The 21766-nt window shown below is 45.1% G+C and overlaps 2 protein-coding genes across 2 annotated transcripts; both read left to right on the forward strand.

The window, feature by feature from the left end:
- Positions 1 to 3360: 3360 nt before the first annotated feature.
- LOC119383163 (dihydrolipoyllysine-residue acetyltransferase component of pyruvate dehydrogenase complex, mitochondrial-like) lies at positions 3361 to 9823 on the forward strand (the record flags this gene model as incomplete). Its single annotated transcript, XM_037651184.2, has 4 exons — positions 3361 to 3456; positions 4354 to 4428; positions 7038 to 7102; positions 9347 to 9823. Coding segments are annotated over 4 exons (366 nt in total), but the record flags the coding sequence as incomplete, so codon positions are not given.
- Positions 9824 to 11647: 1824 nt separating this feature from the next.
- On the forward strand, positions 11648 to 21766 carry LOC119383164 (tRNA N6-adenosine threonylcarbamoyltransferase, mitochondrial). The gene is made up of 6 exons (XM_037651185.2): positions 11648 to 12030; positions 12489 to 12588; positions 13834 to 13991; positions 15838 to 15967; positions 17562 to 17766; positions 18630 to 21766. The coding sequence occupies exons 1-6, from the start codon at positions 11798 to 11800 to the stop codon at positions 19097 to 19099; spliced, it is 1296 nt and encodes a 431-aa protein (XP_037507113.1). The 5' UTR covers positions 11648 to 11797; the 3' UTR covers positions 19100 to 21766.

The raw sequence follows: 21766 nt of genomic DNA on the forward strand, positions 1-21766 counted from the left end.
ATCGGGCGTGACGAAAGCAGTCTTCTCTCTGTCAGACGGATGCATTGGTATCTGCCAGTACCCAGACCTTAGGTCGACCGATGAAAAGTAGGCGGCGGAGTGCAGGCAATCAACAGCATCGTCGATGCGTGGTAGAGGGTACACATCTTTCTTTGTGACGGCGTTAAGGCGGCGGTAGTCAACACAAAACCTCCACGAGTTGTCTTTCTTTTTCACGAGTATAACAGGAGCTGCCCAGGGGCTGCATGACTCCTGAATAACGCCCTTCTGCAGCATGTCGTTGACCTGTTCGGCGATCACTTTCCTTTCAGAAGGGGATACGCGATAGGGTTTCTGGCGTATCGGCGTAGCATCTCCCGTGTTGATTCGGTGGTGCATACGGGATATCGGCAACGTGAGACAACGCTCGTCTTGAGCAAAATCAAAGACTGCCACATAGCGTGCAAGGACTTCTTCGAGAACATGCTGCTCGGAAGAAGGCAGTGACTTGTTAATCATGCGTCGCAATTCGGCCGAGTAGTTGGGCGTTGTCCGACTGATGCCTGAGGACTCTGCAACCGTTCTGATGTCAATTGCGGTCTGCTCTTCAAATGTTGCCAGTTTAAGTCCGGCTGGGAGAGCAACAGGCTCTGGGGAGGCGTTGACCGTCCACAAAAAAGCATGTCCGTCGATGGCTCGAATGACACACCTCGGAACCAAGACATTCTTCTTAATAGCGTTGGCGCGATCAGGCTCTACAAGTCCGGTGCAGGGTCCCAACTGGGCGCGAGAAGAGCATACGGGAACAAACACTGCTGTCCGACCAGGGATCGACACATCTTTAGAAATTGAAAGCACGTCAGCTGGGTGAGTCGGAAAGTCATCAATGGCGGCAGTTGGCAACGTGCTTTGTAGAAGAATTTCTCCGGTTCCACAGTCAAGCGTTGCACCGCATTCACGAAGGAGGTCTATACCTAAAATGACGTCATGAGTAGCGTGAGCTAACACAGTGAATTCGGCTCTGAAACTTTGTCCTCCAATAGAAAGAAGAACGGAACAAATACCGACAGGGCGCAACATTTCACCTCCAACTCCACGAAAAGTTTCTTGGCGGTCCCACGCGAACATAACTTTATGGCCTAAAAAACAATCTTTGAAACGAAGGCTCATTACCGAAATAGCAGCACCAGTGTCTACAAGGGCGATAGTATTTACACCGTCGATACGCACACTCACTTTGTTCTTTAGCATCACAACAGCAGGAGGAATTGGCGAATATGACCGTCCCGCGACCGCACCTCCATCGGTCGCATCAGCTAGTTTCCCAGCTGAGGCGGGGAAGGCGACCGACGACGCGGCGACGGCGAGCGGCGTGATCGTGTCGGAGGCGGCGTAAGGCTTCGCTCGGAGGCGGGGGACTCGTTGCGGAATCTGCTAGGCCACTGCTGTCGTAGAGGGTGAATGACAGGTGTAGAGGTCGAGGTTTCGTGCACACGAGCAGGGTACGTCGAAAAGCGCGGTGCTCGCGGCTGGCGGCGGCAGAAGCGCGAAATGTGCCCTCGGAGGCCGCATGCGTAGCAAACAGGTAGTTCCCGGCTTACATTAGTGGGAGCAGAGGTACGCGAAGTTGGGTAGTGCTCGGCAGAAGCACGTCGCTGACGCCTGGTAGTAATCTTCAGGAATACGCCTTGTTGGTGCTGACTGGTATTCTGCAGCAACCCGCCGGGATGGTGATGGACGGCGGCGACTGTGATCTGCAGGTCGAGACTGGAGGCTCGTGTTGAAATATGCCTCTTCACTGCGCGGTCTGCACTCGACGCGACGCTCTCGCATCCAGTATGATGGTGGTTCGGGGCAATCGTCGAACGAGCATTGGTAGTGGGCATCCGCCGCCTTGAAGCCGTCCTAGCTCCTCTCGAACTACCCGACGGATGATCAAGGGAATGTCTTCGCAGGAGGCGACGTCCATACTTGCAACGCTGGGAACGTTGTCCAAGCGCCCGAACTTGGGTATAATTCTTCGTGTCTTCAGAGCCTCGAATGCGCGACACTGCTGCCTAAATTCGGAAGGAGTGCTCAGGTTTTCCTTCGTGATCAGGAAATTGTACACGTCTTCGGCGATGCCTTTTAACAAATGTCCAACTTTGTCTTCGTCAGGCATGTTCGCGTTTAGAATCCCGCAAAGCTTCAATACCTCTTCGATGTATGTCGTGCACGTCTCGCCGGGCAACTGAGCTCTACGCGAGAGCGTTTGCTCAGCTTTCTTTTTCTTCGAGCTCGTGTCCCCAAAGCAGGTCTTCAATTCCTGGACAAAGATTTCCCAAGTGGTGAGCACGTGTTCGTGATTCTCGAACCAAAGCAGAGCGGTGCCAGCGAGAAAAAAATGCTACGTTCACGAGTTTCGCCGGCGTACTCCACTCGTGATAGCGGCTCACTCTTTCGTAGTGTTTCAGCCAATCATCCACGTCTTCATCTGTTTTACCTCAGAATATGCGTGGTTCAGGCGCCCAGCAGTTAGGTTGTCTTGGTCTGCGGCCAGCTTGTTCCAAGGCCGTGGCACTGGCTGATGCAGCGGCGTTGCCCGTCGGCGTGCCTGCTTCGGCGTCGGTCATGTCGGTGATTTCCGGGGGTAGACCGGCTAGACGTCTGCTTCTTCGAAAGTCTTCTGCGAGTGGGTTGTCCAGGGTGTCGATTACCCAGCACCTCCACCAAAGCTGTTACGGATGTGATGGGTTTATTTACAATGCGAAGTAGAAGCTGGAGAAAAACACAAGAGACGGTCGCAAAACCGCCGGTCAGCAATCCCTCGTGCCAGTCCCTCTTCTTCCTCCTCCTTTCAGCGCCGCGTTACAATATCAACATCTTCGAGGCAGATTTGGAACTCTGGACTTGAAGGGAGCACACCCTTGTCCACCACATCAGTTGGGCTTCCACAGAAGTTGAAAGAGGAGGAGAGGCCTGAGGAATGGCATCTTTGCCTCTCACATGGAAAGTGTTTGTCGGCACACTTTGGTTGCACCAAATCATGTACATAATAGAATTCGGCCTCTACATTGCCTCATTCTTGATAAGACAACTATGAAACACCACCCCGCCAGTGCTTCATCAACCTAGCGAAAAGCAACACTTTCATGTTGCTATCTCATAAGAATACGCTTAGGAATCCTCTCTAACTTTTTTTTTCTGGAATTTCGCTTCGAAGTATTCGAAAAATATTTGATTCGATTCGCACTCACACTTCAATATTCGAATTCGCTTCGCACCCAAAATTTTGCTATTCGCACAGCTCTACTTGATAGTCATGCGAAGAAGGCTGTCACAGAAGGCTACAAAATGTGAAGTCCTCCTTGACAGATAGTATCTCAAATTGTTCTTTGATGGCAAATTATTTTTCAGGGGCTTGCGGAAATCTGCCAAGAAACAAAGGCATTGGCTGCGAAGGCGAGGGAGAGGACATTGCAGCCTCACGAATTTCAGGTAATATTGATGGTGCACATACCCCATATCGTATTCTGGGCAGGCTGAACTTGCTTCCTAAATTTGCCTAATATTTGTGTCTGAATAGTTCAAGCTCCCTTTGCCAATTTAAACCGGTTGGCTTTTGGTAGCTGCGCTGTGTGACGTTGGATAACAATTCGGAAGGAAAGTCTAGTGGCCACAGCTGGCACATGTATTACCATGCACATGCAAAGTACTGTAGCTACAAAATATCATGAAGTTGCATCTCTGCTATTTTCTGATGTTTCCCAATTCTGAACGGTTTAAAAATAAAGATACGTGGAATGGGTTAGACCATGCATATTTGACTGCTAAGAAACAGACCTGCTTTATGTGCATGTGCAGTTTTGTCTGCATTCCAGATGAACTTATATCAGGCTGATATAACTTCATTTCTTCTGTTAGATTGCTCAGGAAACGTGCCTTATACGATACCTAATGACCATGTCAATGAATGAAAAAGTAGTCTTATGCATTTTTGAGTAAACACCAGCCGCTACAAAATCTTGAATATTAATGAGGTGTTTCCGCTTAATGCAGCCGAACCTGTGCAAAGCACACACATTACTTGGAGGTAATGTTTCTTTTCAATAGGAAATGCAGCTTGCCTGTCAATTTTTCTTTCTTTTTATATTTAACAGTCTAACCATGGAGCAACTCAGATGAGTTTATACTGAAGCACTAAGATTAGAATAATGCAGAATAAATGCTCATAACACTGAAATCTGCCTTAGTTAAAGATGGCTGTTTAAAGGGTAGAAAACTGACCAAAAGATAAAATCGAATTCATAAGCGTAACACTGGCATCACGTGCTGTCGCCAATGAACCATGAGCCCTGTCAGAGTTGAATAAGGTTACTGTTCGGTCTCTTGCAGGGTGGCACCATTACAGTGTCGAACCTGGGAATGTTTGGCGTCAAGAACTTCTCGGCCATTATCAACCCACCTCAGGTTTGCCATTTTCTCTGCTGCAACTGAAGCAGCACTTTGTTACATTATTAGCAGGGCATAAAATGTCCTGTGCAATCATCCTCGGGGTACTAAACGTGCAGTACGCTATACAGGTGAAGCTCAACCCGCACCTCCACCAGTCTGTCGCGAGAAGAAACGACACAAAGGGAACTCGAAGCGACCAGCTGTTTACTTTCGGCCACAACAGCCACCAACTTCGTCGCTCTCTTCTTCTGCCACCACTAGCGCGTGGCATTATACTCTCCCCAGAAAAAAAAAAGACATGAAAACAGACAAAAAAGGAGACAGTAACAGTGAAAGCGTTGCCAAAAAAAAAAAAAAGAACGTGTCTGTTGCACAGCACAAGGGCGAGATAAAAGAAATGGGAAATAACTGCACAATGGTCCTGAAGGCAGGCTCCGCACCACAAAGTGCGTGACTTGCAGTCAACGGGAATGGTACGGCTTCATCCTGGAGACATGAACAACATCCGAGGAGCGTAGTCTACGGGAATGGTGCGATGTGTCTGCTGGGACAACTTCGTAGTTGACTTCACCGAGGCGATGAAGAACTCGGTAGGGTCCAAAGTATCGCATAACAATTTCTCGGAGCGCCCTCGTTGACGTATGGGGATCGAAACCCAGACTAGGTCGCCAGGCTCGTACGTTACAGTTCTATGATGGGTGTTGTACCGGTGAGCGTCTTGATTTTGCCGCGACAATATAATGAATATAGATATAACAAATTATGGATATAAAGAATCAATTCTAAAATTAGGTTGGTAATGTTATCGATAAAGCTTTACCTTGGAAAGGCTTGTTCTGGTCTAATGCATGGGCTATACCAGCGGCCATAGTAGCGAAGTACAGATTCATGTGTTATCCCCTCCATTGTAGCTTGGCCTGGTTGGACCATAGATTGCAAGGCAACAAGTTGCTAGCACTGTGTGACTACATTGATTGTACAGCTGTGTATTTGTAGCAGCGAAGAATGCATGTATGTAACTTATCGTCGTTGTCATGCCTCATATATGCATGGCAGGGTGCCATCAGGTCACCAGAATCCGCAGGAGGCCATTTGCTGGCTTGTCGAGGCATCTTGATTGCAATTCTATCTCACAGAGCTGATCACCTTTTCCTTTTTGGTTTTTGCTGATTCTCTGTACGCTTAGTGGATATTAACAATAATGAATGCAATTTTAAGTCTGATGAGACTTTGTTACAGCGAGGTTTGACTACATGCACAATTTAAAGTCACCATTTTTGCACTGCCTTTTTTTTGTCAGCATATTTTTTTCTCCTGCCTAGCAAAAGCACGAAAAATTTAGGCCAGAATTCAGCTGGAAACGAGTGCCAACACAGTAATCTATTATATTGTCACGTGGTCGTGACGTCGATGAAGGCAGCAGTCAGCACGTCTGAGATGAATCTTTATTTGGCCGAACTTGTGGCCAGGAAACTGAAAGTCAAACGACAGCAGTACACTGATAGTGGCGAACAGAGCGTTGACCGTCGATCAACTGACAAGCGGTCAAGCGCGTCGGCTTTTATACAGGCGCTATCAAACTTTCTAGCGATATCGCTGGTGGCGGCGTTATCTCTCGACAAAGCCGGAACATTTGCGTGCGGCGCGCAATCTTAACAAAACGATCTACTACAATCGCGAAGCTTCTCGAACACTGCTTCGCGGACAGCGTCGAGCGTTGATAACCGTCCTTGCTGGTCAAACCCGAATACATCAAAATAAAACAAGAAGTGGGCGTGGCAATATCCACCCATGTGATCCCTTAAGGGGCCCTGCAAAACTTTTTCAAGTAATCATCAAATGACATCCATATCAGGGTTTATTGCCTCACTAATCGACTGCCGCAATAATTTTTAGAATCCGTCAAGTACGAGAGGAGTTAGAGAGATTTGTCACATGCTCTTTCTCTCTCTCTTTTCATGCTAGTGAGCGCGCTGAAAGCTACGCATGGGGGAAGGGGCAGGAATGACAAGGAGGCAAAAACCTATGTCCGCACGTCAGCACGCGTCATGACCTCAAACACTTTGCTGTCTTGTTTTCTTTGAACGCACTGCAAGCGACTCACTTGGCCGCAACGTGAACCGCGCTAACCATGCAGCTCACGACGTTCAAATCGGCCAATGACCATGTCTTTTGGGCATGTGACACAGTTGATTTTGGTTATATGGCATCATTTGTTGAGAGAAGAGCGAATGATTTCCAGCTGACTCTGAAATTTAATTGTAAATTCCCTGCCGTGTGCTGCACGATAATGTTTGGCTCACACGTTCGCAGAAGCCTCAACTACCGATTGTCGGCATCTTCTATGTTCAAAAAGTGTTGCAGGCCCTCTAATGTACACCAGGATCAATGCTGAAGTTGGCGATGCATGTATTGAGCCCATATACAATATCCTCTGTAAGAGTAATTTTTTGGTGCACACGATTTTCTGATTTTAGAAGGACTGATGCACATCAACTTCCTCTGTTTGCACTTTTGCTTTTTTCAAATGGCGCCATTAAACAGCATAGTGTTAGTGAGCAAATTCATGACACGATCAATTGGCACCGCTTACTAATACTGTGCCGCATATTTCCTTCATGCAGGCCTGCATATTAGCAGTTGGCAGCACTGAAGATACACTTATACCAGACGACGAAAGCAGTACAGGGTATGTTCACTTCTTTACTATCCCCTTGTGAGATATAATGTGCTCCTGGATTGTTTAAGTAATGGAAATTTCAACAGCGCAGGAATAAACACGAAGCACGAAAAGAGAGCTGACACAGTCAGGTCAGCTCTCTTTTCGTGCTTCGTGTTTATTCCCGCGCTGTTGAAATTTCCATTACGATGAACTACCAACTCGCCCAAACTCTCACGTTAATTGTTTAAGTAAGCTCTACAACCCTTACAATGCCATTGCAGAAGCAGTGGCTACCTATTGTAGTAGTTTTAGTGAAACAAATACAGTGGAACCGCGATTATATGTCCCCTGGTTTTCTGAAGACTCGTATTTTACGACGAATTGGTTTGGTCCCAGCAAAACCCCCACAGAAATAATGTATTAAAAACCTCGGTTATACATATGATGCAATCTTGCGCTGACCCCACATCTTGCGACGACTCTCCATTACTGTCCAAGAAAAGAAATTGCCTTTTTTTACTTGAATCTAACGCCGACCAAATATTCGCGGGTGCAAAATAAAAACTCACGTGCCCCTAGGTTGACGATTAAAAAAGTAGAGAGAGTGAGACAGTATGCCTTCTTAGAATGGAAAATTTATTCTCCTGGCAGTTCATGTGCTTCTGTGATCCAGTTTTCCTGCCTTTAAGAACGCTCCTGGACACGCCTTGATCAGGTGCATATCCAGGGCCGTCACCTAGAGAAGCTCTATCCACACGAATTAACTTCAGCTGGTCAGAAAGCTCGTCTTTGAGATCCAGATATTTTCACGTTTTCGGCCCATGGAAACTTTTCCTGGTTGGCAGACATACAGCTGAAGATCTGCTCCCTTTGTTTGCGCCACTCAGTCATAGGCCTCAAGCACGCAAAAGGACACGACACAGCTATCTTCACCGGGCAAAATAACTTTCCCTTAACGTGAGCGTTCATAATAACAGCGGCACATCCCCTATTACACTTCACAAGGGCACAAATGCAATGCGCACAGCTCAGTCGCACACGAAAGCATTCCTATACGAACTTGTAACAGAATGTGCTCCGTTGCCATTATGTGATGGCGATGGCACTGTATCTGACTCTTCTAACGGGCAGCTGTTGCCATTGCTGTGTTGGTTTCGTTTTCACGCACAGGCAATTTTCGGACGCGTTTTATCGGGAAAAAGATGCACGTTGGATTCAATTTTTTTAAAGTTGAGAATAAAGATTCACTCGCACCTCTTTTGACTAAATGCTTAGCTGCCATTTTCAATATAATGTAATTTACCTTCCTTGGAGAAGCACAGGGTTGTGCCCTGGGCTTATTCAGGTGGTCTGTACCCATTTTTTTTTGGCAAGGCTGAGTGTCACTGCCTATATCTTAGTTTTTCGATTGTACGACGGTTTTGCGTGGTCCCCTCAAGCTCGTACAGTCGAGATTTCACTGTAGCAACTGCAGCTGAAGGCACATGGTTTATCACCTTCAAGCAGTGTTCCCACTGTCATTTTTCCTTGTTTTCCACACATTTGTAGATAATGAAGGAAGTAAGCTTCCAGAGGTATCCCATCTTATGTGTGTTTGTAACACAGGTTGTAGTTGCGAAACATGCAGCATGCCTGCCTGGAGTACGTCCAAAATAAGGACATTGATGTTGACATGCCTATTGCCAACTTTATGGCAGTGGCTCAAAGTAGTATAGTATTCCATAAAAACTTCAACCATTGTCAGCTAGGCATGTTGAGAAACCCTTAGCAACATCACCTTGCACTCGTGATCAAGGTATGCCTGAGCAGCCACATCACTGCACCTAAGGCCTCTGAATGAACAGTTCCCTCTTCACACACACAAGGGCCTACTCTACAAAGCAATGCATAATAATATTGTTGCAAGCAGAACAGATAAGAACGATAGAATGAAAACGGTGGAAGCATGCACTACTCGTGTAACGAAACACGTTCGGGAAACTTTGAAGTAAAGGCACTACTATTACTTGAACGTGTGATATGGCGTCGCTGTGAATCTTATCGCTAAAGATGATATGAGCTGTGATCCAAGTGTACGAACCAGAATCATGCCTGTCTCACTTGAACTGGAGACTGCAAAATGAAAGTATGGGTGTTAGCCCTAAATTGACATATTTTATTATGGAAGTGTTATAGCATACACGTTTCTCTGTTATTTGCTGTGTTGACTATAATATATAAAAGTGATCCTGAATATGTGTGTTAAAGGTTCTCTTTTTCCGTCTCCTTTAGGTACAGGACGGCTAAGGTGATGTCAGTGACCCTGAGCTGTGACCACCGCGTCGTCGATGGTGCCGTTGGTGCGCAGTGGCTCCAACACTTCAAGCATCTACTCGAGAGGCCACACTTGATGTTGCTCTGAGCACGCTTAATTAAAATGTGCCATGTCCTCTATGTAATTTATGCCGTGTAGGTAGAAGGAACGTCGACATCTTGCGACCTGCTCATCTCTCCTCCGCCATCCTTCCCCGATTCTTCGCGGACCCAGCTGAGACAATGCGCCCAGGTGCTTGGCGTCGCAGAGATTATGTTGCAGTGACTTAAAAGAAAATTTGTTGAAATCCAGCAGCAAAGGAAAACATCGAAGCACTTCGAGGAAATGAAGTGATGGAGCTGGTGTCTTCTAAAGGAGGACAATGTGCTTGCAGGAAGGTGTTGATGCCAGTGATAATAATAGAGTGATTAAAAGACAATTCTGTCAACCACCAATGTTCTCTGTGTGTTAATCTCTGCATATATGAACATGTGTATTATGCCAACATGGGTGGGTGACAAAACAAGGCACGACATTGTTACAGTTTATGCCACTTGCACAGAAACTGCAACCACATCCTAACTTTGTATTTTCTTTGTACACCTCTGGCGCAAGATAATACGATCGAGCTTTCAGGTATGCAAGACGCAGACCAGGTAGGTCATAAATGCGACAAAAATTTGCGACAGAGTGTATGACACGGAAGAGGTATGACTGGACGTAGCAAAAACCACTCCACAAAAAGGCGTGCCATACAATACACTAAAGATCTGAGGCAGCCCAGCATTGCAGTAGTGCTTTTCATTAGAGGGGGACAGTAATGCCAACTACCTCGTACAGTCACCAGCCAGCCAGTGGAGAAATGAAACTACTTGTGAGGAAGAATGTTTGCTATATAGAATATATTCAAATGCATCCAAAGTTTTTAATCTCTTTACGTTCACGTTTGCTCAAATCACACTACATGGATGGATGGATGCTATGAACATCCCCTTTATAATGTGGCGGTGACGTGTGCCAGCCTGACAAAAAAAAAACTACTTTTTTCTTTTATGTTGGCCTAATGCCTGTTCTACTTCGACTAAATCGATCTTACTACAGAAAAAAAAAACAAATTCACAGCCCAGTTCTCTACCCTTACGGCAGAATGTCCTTACTTTTTCTACTATTTATTTTTGTGCTTTCTCTGTAGTTTTGTGCCACCAAGACTCTAACCGTATTTTACTTAATTTCTATCGCGGACGTATTCACATTTCCATTGTTGTCCCTAAAACCCAAGGCTTCATGTAGGCTCCTGCCCAAGCGTACACCTGGGTGGACATTTCCGCATTCAATCAGAATATGCTCCGTCGTTTCCTTAGCTTCCCCACAGCATGTGCATTGTTCTTCTTTACTGAATCTCGCTTTATAACTACGCGTTCTAAGACAACCCGACCTTGCTTCAAACAGTAAAGCGCTTTTCCTTAAATTATCATAAAACGTAAGTTAAAAGTGCGACGCCACCTACGCATTTGCAGCCTAAAAGCCCTGCGGTAGGCATCATCCTTGTTAACTTATAAACCAGGGGCGTAGCCAGAAATTTTTTTCGGGGGGGGTGGGTTCAACCACACTTTATGTATGTTCGTGCGTGAGTTTGTATGTGCGCGTGTATATATACGCAAGCAAAACTGAAAAATTCCCCCCCCCCCCCCCCCCCCCCCATGGCTACGCCCCTGTTATAAACGGAATTGTGTACAAGCGGTATTCACCTGAGCTAGTTGGTTCATGGCTCGTACTCGTTCGAGCAACGGAACTGAAAAAACTAGGGGCCAAAGGACTCTGTCCTACTCCGACCCCCCTTTGTCCCTCTTTTTTTTTTTTTTTGCTTCGTTTCCGCTGCTTCAACCAGTAATTGTGCACTTCGTCTCGAAGTATCTAACCATACCCACCTTTACTGCCAGTATTCATCGCCCATGCGACCGCGCAGGTCACCTTCACCACTTGTTACCAGCTTCTTTGCTTTCTTCGTGCTTGTTGCAGCGGAAAGCTTCCCTCCATCTTTTGGGAAATGGCCTGTGGAATCATTGCAACCAAATAAAATTTCGACAATTACGAGTTCTACAACACCAACTACAGTTTTGTTTTCGCGCCACAGCTGGTACTACTCAATAGAACGAGGATCGACGAGTGCTTCTCTAAATTTTCTCTGAATTAGGGGTATTGTTCGCGCCACAGTAAGCATATTCCTCCATGCTTTATGGTTATTGCTAGACGACCGTTGCTACGGACGCTCTATGGCGGTCGTGGCATGCGCGCATGCATGTGCGCTTGCACCTGTGATGTGGATCCGTGCGTGCTGTCATGAGTGTCTCGCTCACGCAAATAGGAAAAGTTAGCTCGCGGTAGTGTCATATGTTCCATGCTTACGTAGTAAGTGGACAAGAACGGAAATGATCCGCCACGTTCTCCGTCGTTGGTGTTGGATGAACCTCGGCCGCGGTTCGCCACACCAACGTGTGCGATGTTCGAAGCATACAGGACATTGTGCCGCCTACAGTACGAGCGGCAGATCAATCGTATTGGGAATTGAGACGAGTTGCGACGACACAGCGGTTGGTATCGTTGATGACGAAAGAAACATCCTTGGCGTAGCAGCCCACTCTCAGCTGGCAAAGCACATTGAGTGAGTGTGTTCATGCGGTGTCTCTGTCGACGTGTATGCGAAATAAAAAGCATAATTTGAGGCGGTTTTTAGATGTCGCGTGGTTAGCGTTTGGTGAATAGGTGGGTACGTACAGTTAAAACGTAACTCACGTTCCATCCACCAAGCTTGAGTAAGTAAGAGCTGGGCGAGAAGTTTGAATATAACTTTAAACCGACTAGCTGTGGCATTGCACGCAGTTATCTGGCGCGTGGTTCAGAATGCGACAACATTTGAAGTGCAGCCTCGTGCATTTCAGCGCTCTTGAATTTGTAGAAACGAAGAAAATATGCGCTTTTCACATGCATATGCTGTGCATACGAGCGCTATTGTCCTGTTGATGCATGCACTATTTTATCCGTTTTGTTACTGGTTTCATTCTTCAGACCTGTGTGAAAATCGCACATTCATTAATGTATGTTTTATTTACAACTTCGAAGGTACGGCGGCATCATTCCTCCCATTGCGCGAGACATGCACGCGGAAAACATTGCCCAAGTTGCTCAAGATGCTCTTAAGCAGTGTCCTGTTCCATTGGAGGTGAGATATGGAAAAGTTCTGCTACGGCAAACATGCAAATCAGTTTTTCATAACTCACTTTAAGGGCATACTTAGCAATCACTAGGAATACGCGCCAATTCCCTCTGCACATCACGCCTGTCATGTGCCCCGTGTGCTTAGCAGACATGTGTCTGGCGTAAGAGAATGGAGCTGGCTTTAGTGGCCAACTTGATATTGTTACACTGCATTGCGTGGCTCCAGTAGCAAATAGTTGCATTGACAGGCAGATTTAGTTTGAAGCTCTTTTTTGCATGTTGCCTTTGGCTGATGAACTTATTTGGATTTCATGAAAAAAAAAAGTCACTGGTGTAAATGCCTACAACCTGATCATACCAGCAACCAACAAAGAGATGCAATGGACAACAAGAACTGAATGTGAAGAATATAATCTTTAAAAAAGGCGCCGTCTGGAAACGTGGAAGCAAAGTTCTTTATTTCAGCATCGCAGAAGAGTGTATTGAAAATACGTTATAAAAGGACTGTAAATCCAAACAAATAATAAAAACATGTACAACTATCTATTCAGTTCTGATGCATCCTGTGAATATACCAGCTTATTATATTATGCTGATTCCACCTTAAACACGATTGCTTCACAGCATGTTCATATGTACATCAGGTGGCTAAAATGTTATTAAATGCAGGCAATGACACGAGGCACATAGAATTCGCAGTATTGCTGCCTAATACAAAGGATGTATAAACTCAAAAGTACAAAGCTCTTACAAGTGATTAGTCAGGTGTACAATTCACTGTGCTGTATATCCAGCTACCAAAAGTGATATGTTGCCAAGATTTATGCACAGGTCAAAGATAAGCAGCCATTTTGAGATGTGGCAAAAGGGCCAATCGATGATGCATTCTAGCAGCTCTAGCTCACTCACATTTCGTTTGTTCATGATTGCATACATTAATGTACCGTTAACTATTACCCATAGCCTGGTTAGTGGATACACAATGAAATCTCGTTTTAACAAACATAAATATGAACTATTGGCTATGACATTAATATGAACTTTTCCTTGCCAATAGCAGCACGTAAATAATTTATGCTTATAACTAATACAGTATATGTAACTAATGTATTGTTTGTTCTTATGCAACTTCAGTGTAACGAGGTTCAATTGTAACGGCTTGATACGTCTGGAAGGCACAGATTCCCATTAGCTTGCATAAATATCACAGGTTTTTTGGTATTGTTTGCCTGTGCAACCACATCTGCAGGAGATGACGGCCATTGCTGTAACAACGCGCCCTGGCATGGCGCTTTCATTGCGTGTGGGCTTTGACTTTGCTCGTGACCTAGCTCGCAAGTACGGCAAGCCGCTCATTCCCGTGCACCACATGGAAGCTCATGCAACGGCTGTTCGGCTGCAACACAGGCAAGTGGTATCTCTGTGAAGTGTAAAAAAAAATTAATTGCGGGACCTAAAGTCTTGAGGCTGCATAGTGTGGCTCTGGACTAACTTACACCATCTAGGATTCTTCACTGTGCCCCCAAGGCACGGTACACTCCAATTTTGTGCTCACATTTGTACGTGACTACCGTGGCTGAAATCAAACCCATGACCTTATGCTGAGCTACACAGTGCCTTTACCATAGAACCTCCATGTCAGGTTCTTTCAGCTCTCTCTTTCATTTACTATTAGTTATGGCTATTATATAAATTCATATAAATTCTGACGTTTTACATGCAAAACTCACGATACGATATGATAAGCTACTACAGTTGGTGATTTATAGTTATATCTACATAGAAATCTGATAATTGGTCATTAATTGGTGGACTTTGAAGGACTACCCATTAAGAAATTTTATACCATGCATGAAGATGACCTTGTGATAATGTGTATATATGGCAGCCTCCATGGCCTTTCAAAATTACCTTTGATATGAGCAGAAGTGCCACGAAAAGTTAGGAAATATTGACATTTCTGTTATCAGAAAAAAAAAAAACGCACCTTCAGTACGTTAACCGCCGCGAGAGTGCCTTAAAGAGGCCGCTGCCAAGCCGCCGCAGTCCCCCCTGAGGAAGGAACAAAGCTGGTTCCGAAACGTCGGGTTTTTACGTGTTTTCGTAACTTTGGTTGGAGAATAAATATTAGTTATCTCACCTTCAGTACTACTATTCAGAAATTATGCACCTCCTAAAACATGCGGTACCTGCGTGCAAAATTTCAGAAACTGGCCAGAAACTTTACTGTTATATTAAATCTATTCATTATACATAAATTATGGTTTACCTTATTTGACATATTCATTGTAGTCTTAACAGTGTACAAACTAAACTAATGTGCTAACTTAGCATCAGCAGCTAATTTTCATTGTGTGAAATTGTTTTTGTGCTTGCTGTATTAGCCCATACATAAAAAAAAACTTTATTTAGAGCAGAACAATGGTCGGTGTATAGTGCCTAGCAGCCCTAGTCATGTTTACACTTTCAATCTTGAGGCAGGTCAAATTGCTTAGGCTTGAATCTTTTTTGTTTCAAGCTGTGATGCATCAGCACCAGTGTTATGGCATTGTATTCTGTGTAGCTACATTCAGTGCATAGAAGTATGACAGAAGTCAAGCGATGTGCACTGGTCCATCTTGACTGCCAGTCATTGCCAAAGAATGTTTACACCCTTAATCTTAGTACGTGCCACAGTGGTCTAGTGGTTATGGCACTCAACTGCTGACCTGAGGGTCGTGGGATCGAATCCCAGCCGCAATGGCCATATTTCGATGTAGGCGAAATGCTAGAGGCCTGCATACTTAGATTTAGGTGCGCATTAAAGAGTCCCAGGTGGTCGAAATTTCCGGAGCCCTCCACTACGGTGTCCCTCATAATCATATCCTGGTTTTGGGGCGTAAATCCCCTACAATTATTATTATTATTATTACCCTTAGCCTTAGTGTAAATCTATTTTTGAAGCCATCTGTGCTTTTCTTGACTTTTTAGAATGCATGGGCCTCTATTCTAGACTATGAGTTGACTTGCCCACTACGTGTTTTGCCCCTGTCTTACGTTGCTATCGTCAGCCACATTGTCCCTTTTTCCCTCTTCTTCTTCCTTCAGTGCAGGGTAGCTGGATATATGACGGTACCTTAAGTTAATCTCTCTCCCCACAAAGCTTCCCTCTCTCTCTCTCTTGTTTCTAACTGCTTAAGAATGTCCCTTCTGCACATGTATGTTTGTGTTATTTGCAATTCATTTAGTTCAGACTGTTATCTGCACTTCACAGGGTGGAGTTTCCCTACCTCGTGTTGCTAGTGTCTGGTGGCCACTGCCAGCTGGCAGTGGTGCGTGCCATCGACGATTTTGTCCTGTTGGGGCAAACCATTGACGATGCTCCAGGAGAGGCTTTGGACAAGGTATGTTTGGCACATGCCATTGGTGTGTATGTTGTGCTAAAGCTCCTCTGCACTCCACTTGCATTCTCCTTCATGTCCTTGTTCAGTTTTAATTAATTTCAAAAGCAGCAACAGGAATGCCGTGACTCCAATCCAGGGTTGTCAAACACATGGCTTACGGGCCGCTTGCAGCCCTTGGCTTCACAAGGAATAATGTTTTGTGACCTTGCTAAGACTTTGCTGAATGGTACTCGTGTCATTTTATCGCTTGTTGCGATTAATAACGCTTTGTTCGGGTAAGCTGCAGAGACTAAAGCTTTTTTTTTTGTGAGGCACTCCATGCGATCACTATGGGTTGAAACATCACTGTGGAACAAAAGCTCCATATTTAAGAATTGGCGTCCAAATTTTAGTTATTGTGGAGGTCAGTATTGATATGCTTCTCAAAACCTGGCGTCAAATCCCCTACAGAAAAGGATGGAATAAACCCATATATATAACATATAGGAAAGGCGTTCTTATGGCATCGTTAGGCGTGATTTTATTCACCCCCCCCCTCCTTTGCTACAACCTTCTTGACTTTCCCGGCCCTTGTGGGACTAAATTTCGTGACTGAGGCCCACTGGCCGAGGTGAGTTTGAGACCCCTGCTCTAAGCTATGAAGCATATAGCAGTCATATTTGCAATTGTATTTAGGGTGGTTATTTTTCACTAAATTGTACAAGGCAAATAACCAGTAATCTGTTATAAATGCAGAGTGTCAATGGGTGTGATGTGAAGTTGAGAACAGCCAACGATTGCTTGATGTGATGAAATTGATGAACTTGCGGGTATAGGATGAAGCCAGCCCATTAAAAGCAACAGTAATTATCAGTCACTGGTAGATGCCATCATCCTGCTGTGGACATAAATTAGGCTACTGATCAAGATGGTCTAAGAATAATTAGTGTCCATCTAGCCCGTCACAGTTCTCTGCTAAATGTCATGTTGCCCTCTTTACCTCCAACGTGCGAGTTCCATGTCATGTGTAGTCTCTACTGGTGGGTCTATTACAGTAGTATGAGTGAAAAGATGAATTAATGCAAAATAAACACTACTTTGACCCTGTTTGCTTATCTCTACCTTCGACCTCATCCTACTTGATGTTCACTTGACTTTTCAATACAAAATCAGCCAACTAGCCCAGGAAAAAAGTTATCTGAAGCAACAGGATTGCTGCAGAAAGATGGAACATGCAGTCAGGGCAACGAATGCTTCGATGGAGTGCAAAATTTAGGCACTATAGGAGAGACCATAATTCTCTGATTTCTCACCTCCTCTATTTCTTTCCTTTTTTTTGTTTTTGCATGCTTCCTTTATGCCTTCACTATTCCACCTTTCTTTTCTCCTTTTTTCTTCCTCTTAATGTAGGGTAGCAAACCAGAAGCTTCTCTTCCAGGTAACCTCCCTGTCTTTCCTTCACTCTCGCTCTCTTTCTGTGGGTACTGTAAGGTAGGTTTGGTCAACACAGGGCAGGTGTTACTTCACGTCTCTGAGCGAGACCATCTTTCAGCGGTAACAAGCTATTACGATGACGACATGATTCACCTTTTCGCTGTGGTACTGAACACCACAGGTGGCCCGCCGACTGAAGCTGCACAACCTGCCCGAGTGTCGCCTCATCAGTGGAGGTGCAGCGATTGAGTTACTGGCACGCGGGGCCAACCCTCATGCCTTCCCATTCCCAGAGCCCATGATGGACTACCGCAACTGCGACTTCTCATTCTCGGGCCTCAAGAACTCTGTTTTCAGAGAAATCATTCGCCTGGAAAAGCAACACGGTGAGCTAAGGAGTCTTTGCCATGCACACAATTTTTATACAGGCTTTCAGAGCCTCGAGCACGTGTGGTTTACTTGTAGCTAGCTCTTTCTTCCTTTATATGTAGAAATGATAAGATGCACATTCAGTTAGTGACAGGCTGACCGAAGAAAAACTTAGACTGGAAAAACTGCTGAGATAGCCATTTGTACATGTATGTGAAAGATCAGAACCGTGTAGAAATCATCAAGTGCCAGTCTTGCGGCTTAGCTTACTGCCCATCCTAGGCTTAGTTCCGTCTTCTATTCCTGTAATGGAACTCTGAAATCTTAGCTCTGTTAAGGTAAATACAGGAGAGCTTGCAGTTTGACTTCTTAGGTGGCGTCATCACGATGGAGCTCTCCCTCACATAGGGCAAGTAAATTATGCATCAGCAGTTTAGCTGGCACTTAGTTAAGTAAACGATGGCATGTTTATAATTTTACTGCTCATTGCTAGGAGACCTTGCCCTGTTGGTTCTCTGCAGATCTTGCTCTCTGATTCCCGCTTCCACTGCTGCAGTGAGCAATTAATTCATTTATCCTATAACAAATCGTTAATGAATCCTATAATTTATCTTTAATGATAAATGATAATATGACCATCAAGGTGCTGCAGTGTTAGCATGCAATTAATTAAGTCCCAATTCGTTCATTTTACTCTCAAAGTTAGTGTTTCACAGAAGCCTGAACTTAGTGCAACAAAGGCTAAGTACAAGGTACTATGGTCTTGCAGTATTTGCTATGCAAATCGCACTTGAATCTTAAGAAGTCGTGCAGACGAAATTTATTCTGAGCTTCGTATAACTGCAGGTATTGCATTACTTCCACCCCTTGTAACTGGCAGGTATCGAAGCAGACGCACTGGTCCCCGAACTGCGCGACATATGCGCATCGGTTCAGCGAGCCACGGTGCAGCACTTGGTCCGACGCACCCAGAGGGCGTTAGAGTTCTGTTCACGGCAGGGCCTGCTGCCTTCACTGCCTTCCGAGGAAGCAAGGCAAGAGGCGACGGTGCCCCCAACCGTCGTGGTTGCGGGTGGTGTGGCATGCAACAGTGTGCTCAGAGACGCACTAGCACAAATGTGCGACCACCTGGGAGCCACATTCGTGGCCACACCTGCCAGGCTGTGCTCTGACAATGGCCTCATGATTGCTTGGAACGGGCTCGAACTGTACACAGCCTCACCAGCAACGGTTGTTGAGGACCTTGATTCATTTAGGGTTGAGCCAAGATGTTCGCTGGGAAAAGATATTTCGCTGTCAGTCGCCCAAGCATCAATCAAGCTGCAAAAGATTAAGCTTAAATTCAGTTGAGCCAATCAAGAGTGTTTCTTAGCTTGTAAAACAAAAAGAAGGAATGACGGAGAAACACAAAGGCTACAATCACAACTGAGGCCACAGTTAGCCAATGTATGCTTAGGTGTATGTAGCAGCGGTTATCCCACTAACTTTGAGCACTCCAGGTGGGCAAATTTAGTGGGGCCCTGCAACACTTTTTCAGCGTGGTCAGAAAACACTGCTTATCGGTAGTCGAGGCTCCTGAGAACACGCAAGCCAAACAATATAGCACAGCGCACTGCCTGGAATTTGCAATTAATTCTCAAAGTCTGCTAGAAATCGCTCCCTCTTCTCTCTACAAATGACGCCATATACCCAAAGTCCATGGCCCTTGGTTGATTTGGGCATCGTGAGCTGCATAGTTACCGTGGCCGCCACAAGCCCGCACGGTCACATTGAAAGTAAGCTGCGTGTTCGAAGAAAAAATGCAAAAGTTGTCAAGGTCATGACACGCGCTGACAAAGGAACGAATCTTCTTGCCCCCTTGTCATCCCCCTCCCTGCGTAGCTTTCAACGCGCTCACTGGTACAAAAGGAGAGAAAGCGCTTAAAGGGACACTAAAGGCAAATATTAAACCGACGTTGATTGCTGAAATAGCGATCCAGAAACCTCGTAGTGCTACTTTTGTGCCAGGGAAGTGCTTATTCTGAAATAAAATCACTTCTTAGTGGTCCGCATCGCGTTAGCGCAATTCAAATCACCCGCCTGAAAGCAGTCTTCCTGACGTCACTGTTGCTCTGCCCAATGTTGCCCGCCTTTACTGCGCGGCGGCGTGCGCCATTCAGGTATCCGGCAACATCACATGCATGCGGTATTTTGTCGAACTTTCTGTCAGAGCGACTTTCACGAGCGCGCAAAACACACGCGGTACGCGATACCGAAACTACCACTCAGACGCGACCGCGTGAGCGATGCAGGTCGCTGGGCGAAGCGCAGTTCAGCGAAAATGGAACCTTTGAACTACGCGCGCCGTTCCCCATGGCAACGCCAAACAGGTTCTTTTTTCCATGAATCGAACAGAAACGAAGAAGCAGCATTTTATTACGTCTCTTGATGCATGGAAGGTTCTTTTTTTTATTGCAGCTAGTTTGATTACGAGTGATTAATTGTAGTCGGACTTTCTTACATCATTGGGATCATTTCCAAAAATGTCCCGCTCGTGGTGCTCATCGTGTGATGCATTTAGCTTAATTTCTCGGTAAGTAGGGCACTGCTGTTGATAATATTGCCGTTTTAGACATTGTCATACATTGAGCTTTCACTCTGACATAAATTGTCATTTGCCTTTAGTGTCCCTTTAAAGCATGCGGCAAATCCCTGTGACTTCCCTCGTACTGGATGGATTCTAAAAATTTTTGCGGCAGTCAATTCGTGAGGCCATAGTAAGCTCTTTTAATGAGGCCATTAGACGATTACTTGGAAAAGTGTTGCAGGGCCCCTTTAACTAGATAGTGGAAATGTCCCTAGGTACGTCATCATTTTTTTTTTTATATGTTGTAGACCCTGAGGTAGCTGACCTAATTTTGACCACAAACACCGTGGTATCTTAGTGATTAAGGTGTTGCGCCGCTAAGTTCAAGAATGCAGGTTCACTTACTAGACATGGTGGCCACATTTCGATGGATGCGGCAAAATGCACAAGACACCCATGTAGTTAGATTTAGGTCCGTGTTAAAGGAACCCCAGGTGGTCAAAACTAATCCGGAGTCCCTCACTATGTCATGCCTCATAATCATATCGTAGCTTTGGCACATGAAACCCCATTATTAGGTAAATTTTTAAAATTTTGATTGCCTCAGGTGGTCAAAATGAACCTTGCAGTTTTTCAAGTTTAATACAATGCCGATTTTAGTAACTTGTCCCTGGTGGGAATGGGCTGTAAATTTGGTTAACGAGAAAAAAAACAGGAAAAAGAATTAGATTGAAAAAATTGGTGCAAGTTTTTAATGAACATGGCAGGCACTGGTGCAACTGCTCACTGGCGTTTGTCCAATTACCTTTGGCAAAAGCTGTTAAGCAAGGGTACGTAATTTGTAGAAAGTGTGGCTGCGGCACTTCGCTTCAAGACGTTGAAACAGTGCTCTTACTTTTGTGCCAATGTTGTTTTTGTCTAAGATTGATAACTAAGGCAAATCTTTTTTCCTTGGTGTTCTTGATAAGGCTAGAAGGTCAGCATTGTTGGTGCGAGAATTTCCCATGCTCATGGCACAAAAACAAAGTCTCATAAAAGAAAAAGAAAAAATTTGATCCATCTGAAAGTAGCACAGAGCTGCAGAGGAAATCCATGCAAGTTTTTCACAATAGAAACTACACAGGTGAAAGAAAAGCTTCTTGTTCTGCTTCGAGAACCAAACCCAGGACAAAAGCCTTTCTGGGGCAGTCGCTCTTGCATCGGAGCTAATCAGTAGACGAACAGACTGCTGAGCAAGGCTGAGTTGATTACCTCAATGTCTGTGGACTTTTGCAGAACTGGTTTGCGAACACCAAAATATTGTTCCAATAAACAATTTGTTCAAAGTGGCACTTGCATTGCATTTCGCGTGTTATCTATCGTCATGGCACTTATACTGTAAACAAGAAGATTAACCTGCTCATAACTCCCACAGCTGATCTTTGTGATACATCCTCGCGAGTGATGCGTTA

Source organism: Rhipicephalus sanguineus, chromosome 2, assembly GCF_013339695.2.
Source record: "Rhipicephalus sanguineus isolate Rsan-2018 chromosome 2, BIME_Rsan_1.4, whole genome shotgun sequence".
NCBI classification, from domain to species: domain Eukaryota; kingdom Metazoa; phylum Arthropoda; class Arachnida; order Ixodida; family Ixodidae; genus Rhipicephalus; species Rhipicephalus sanguineus.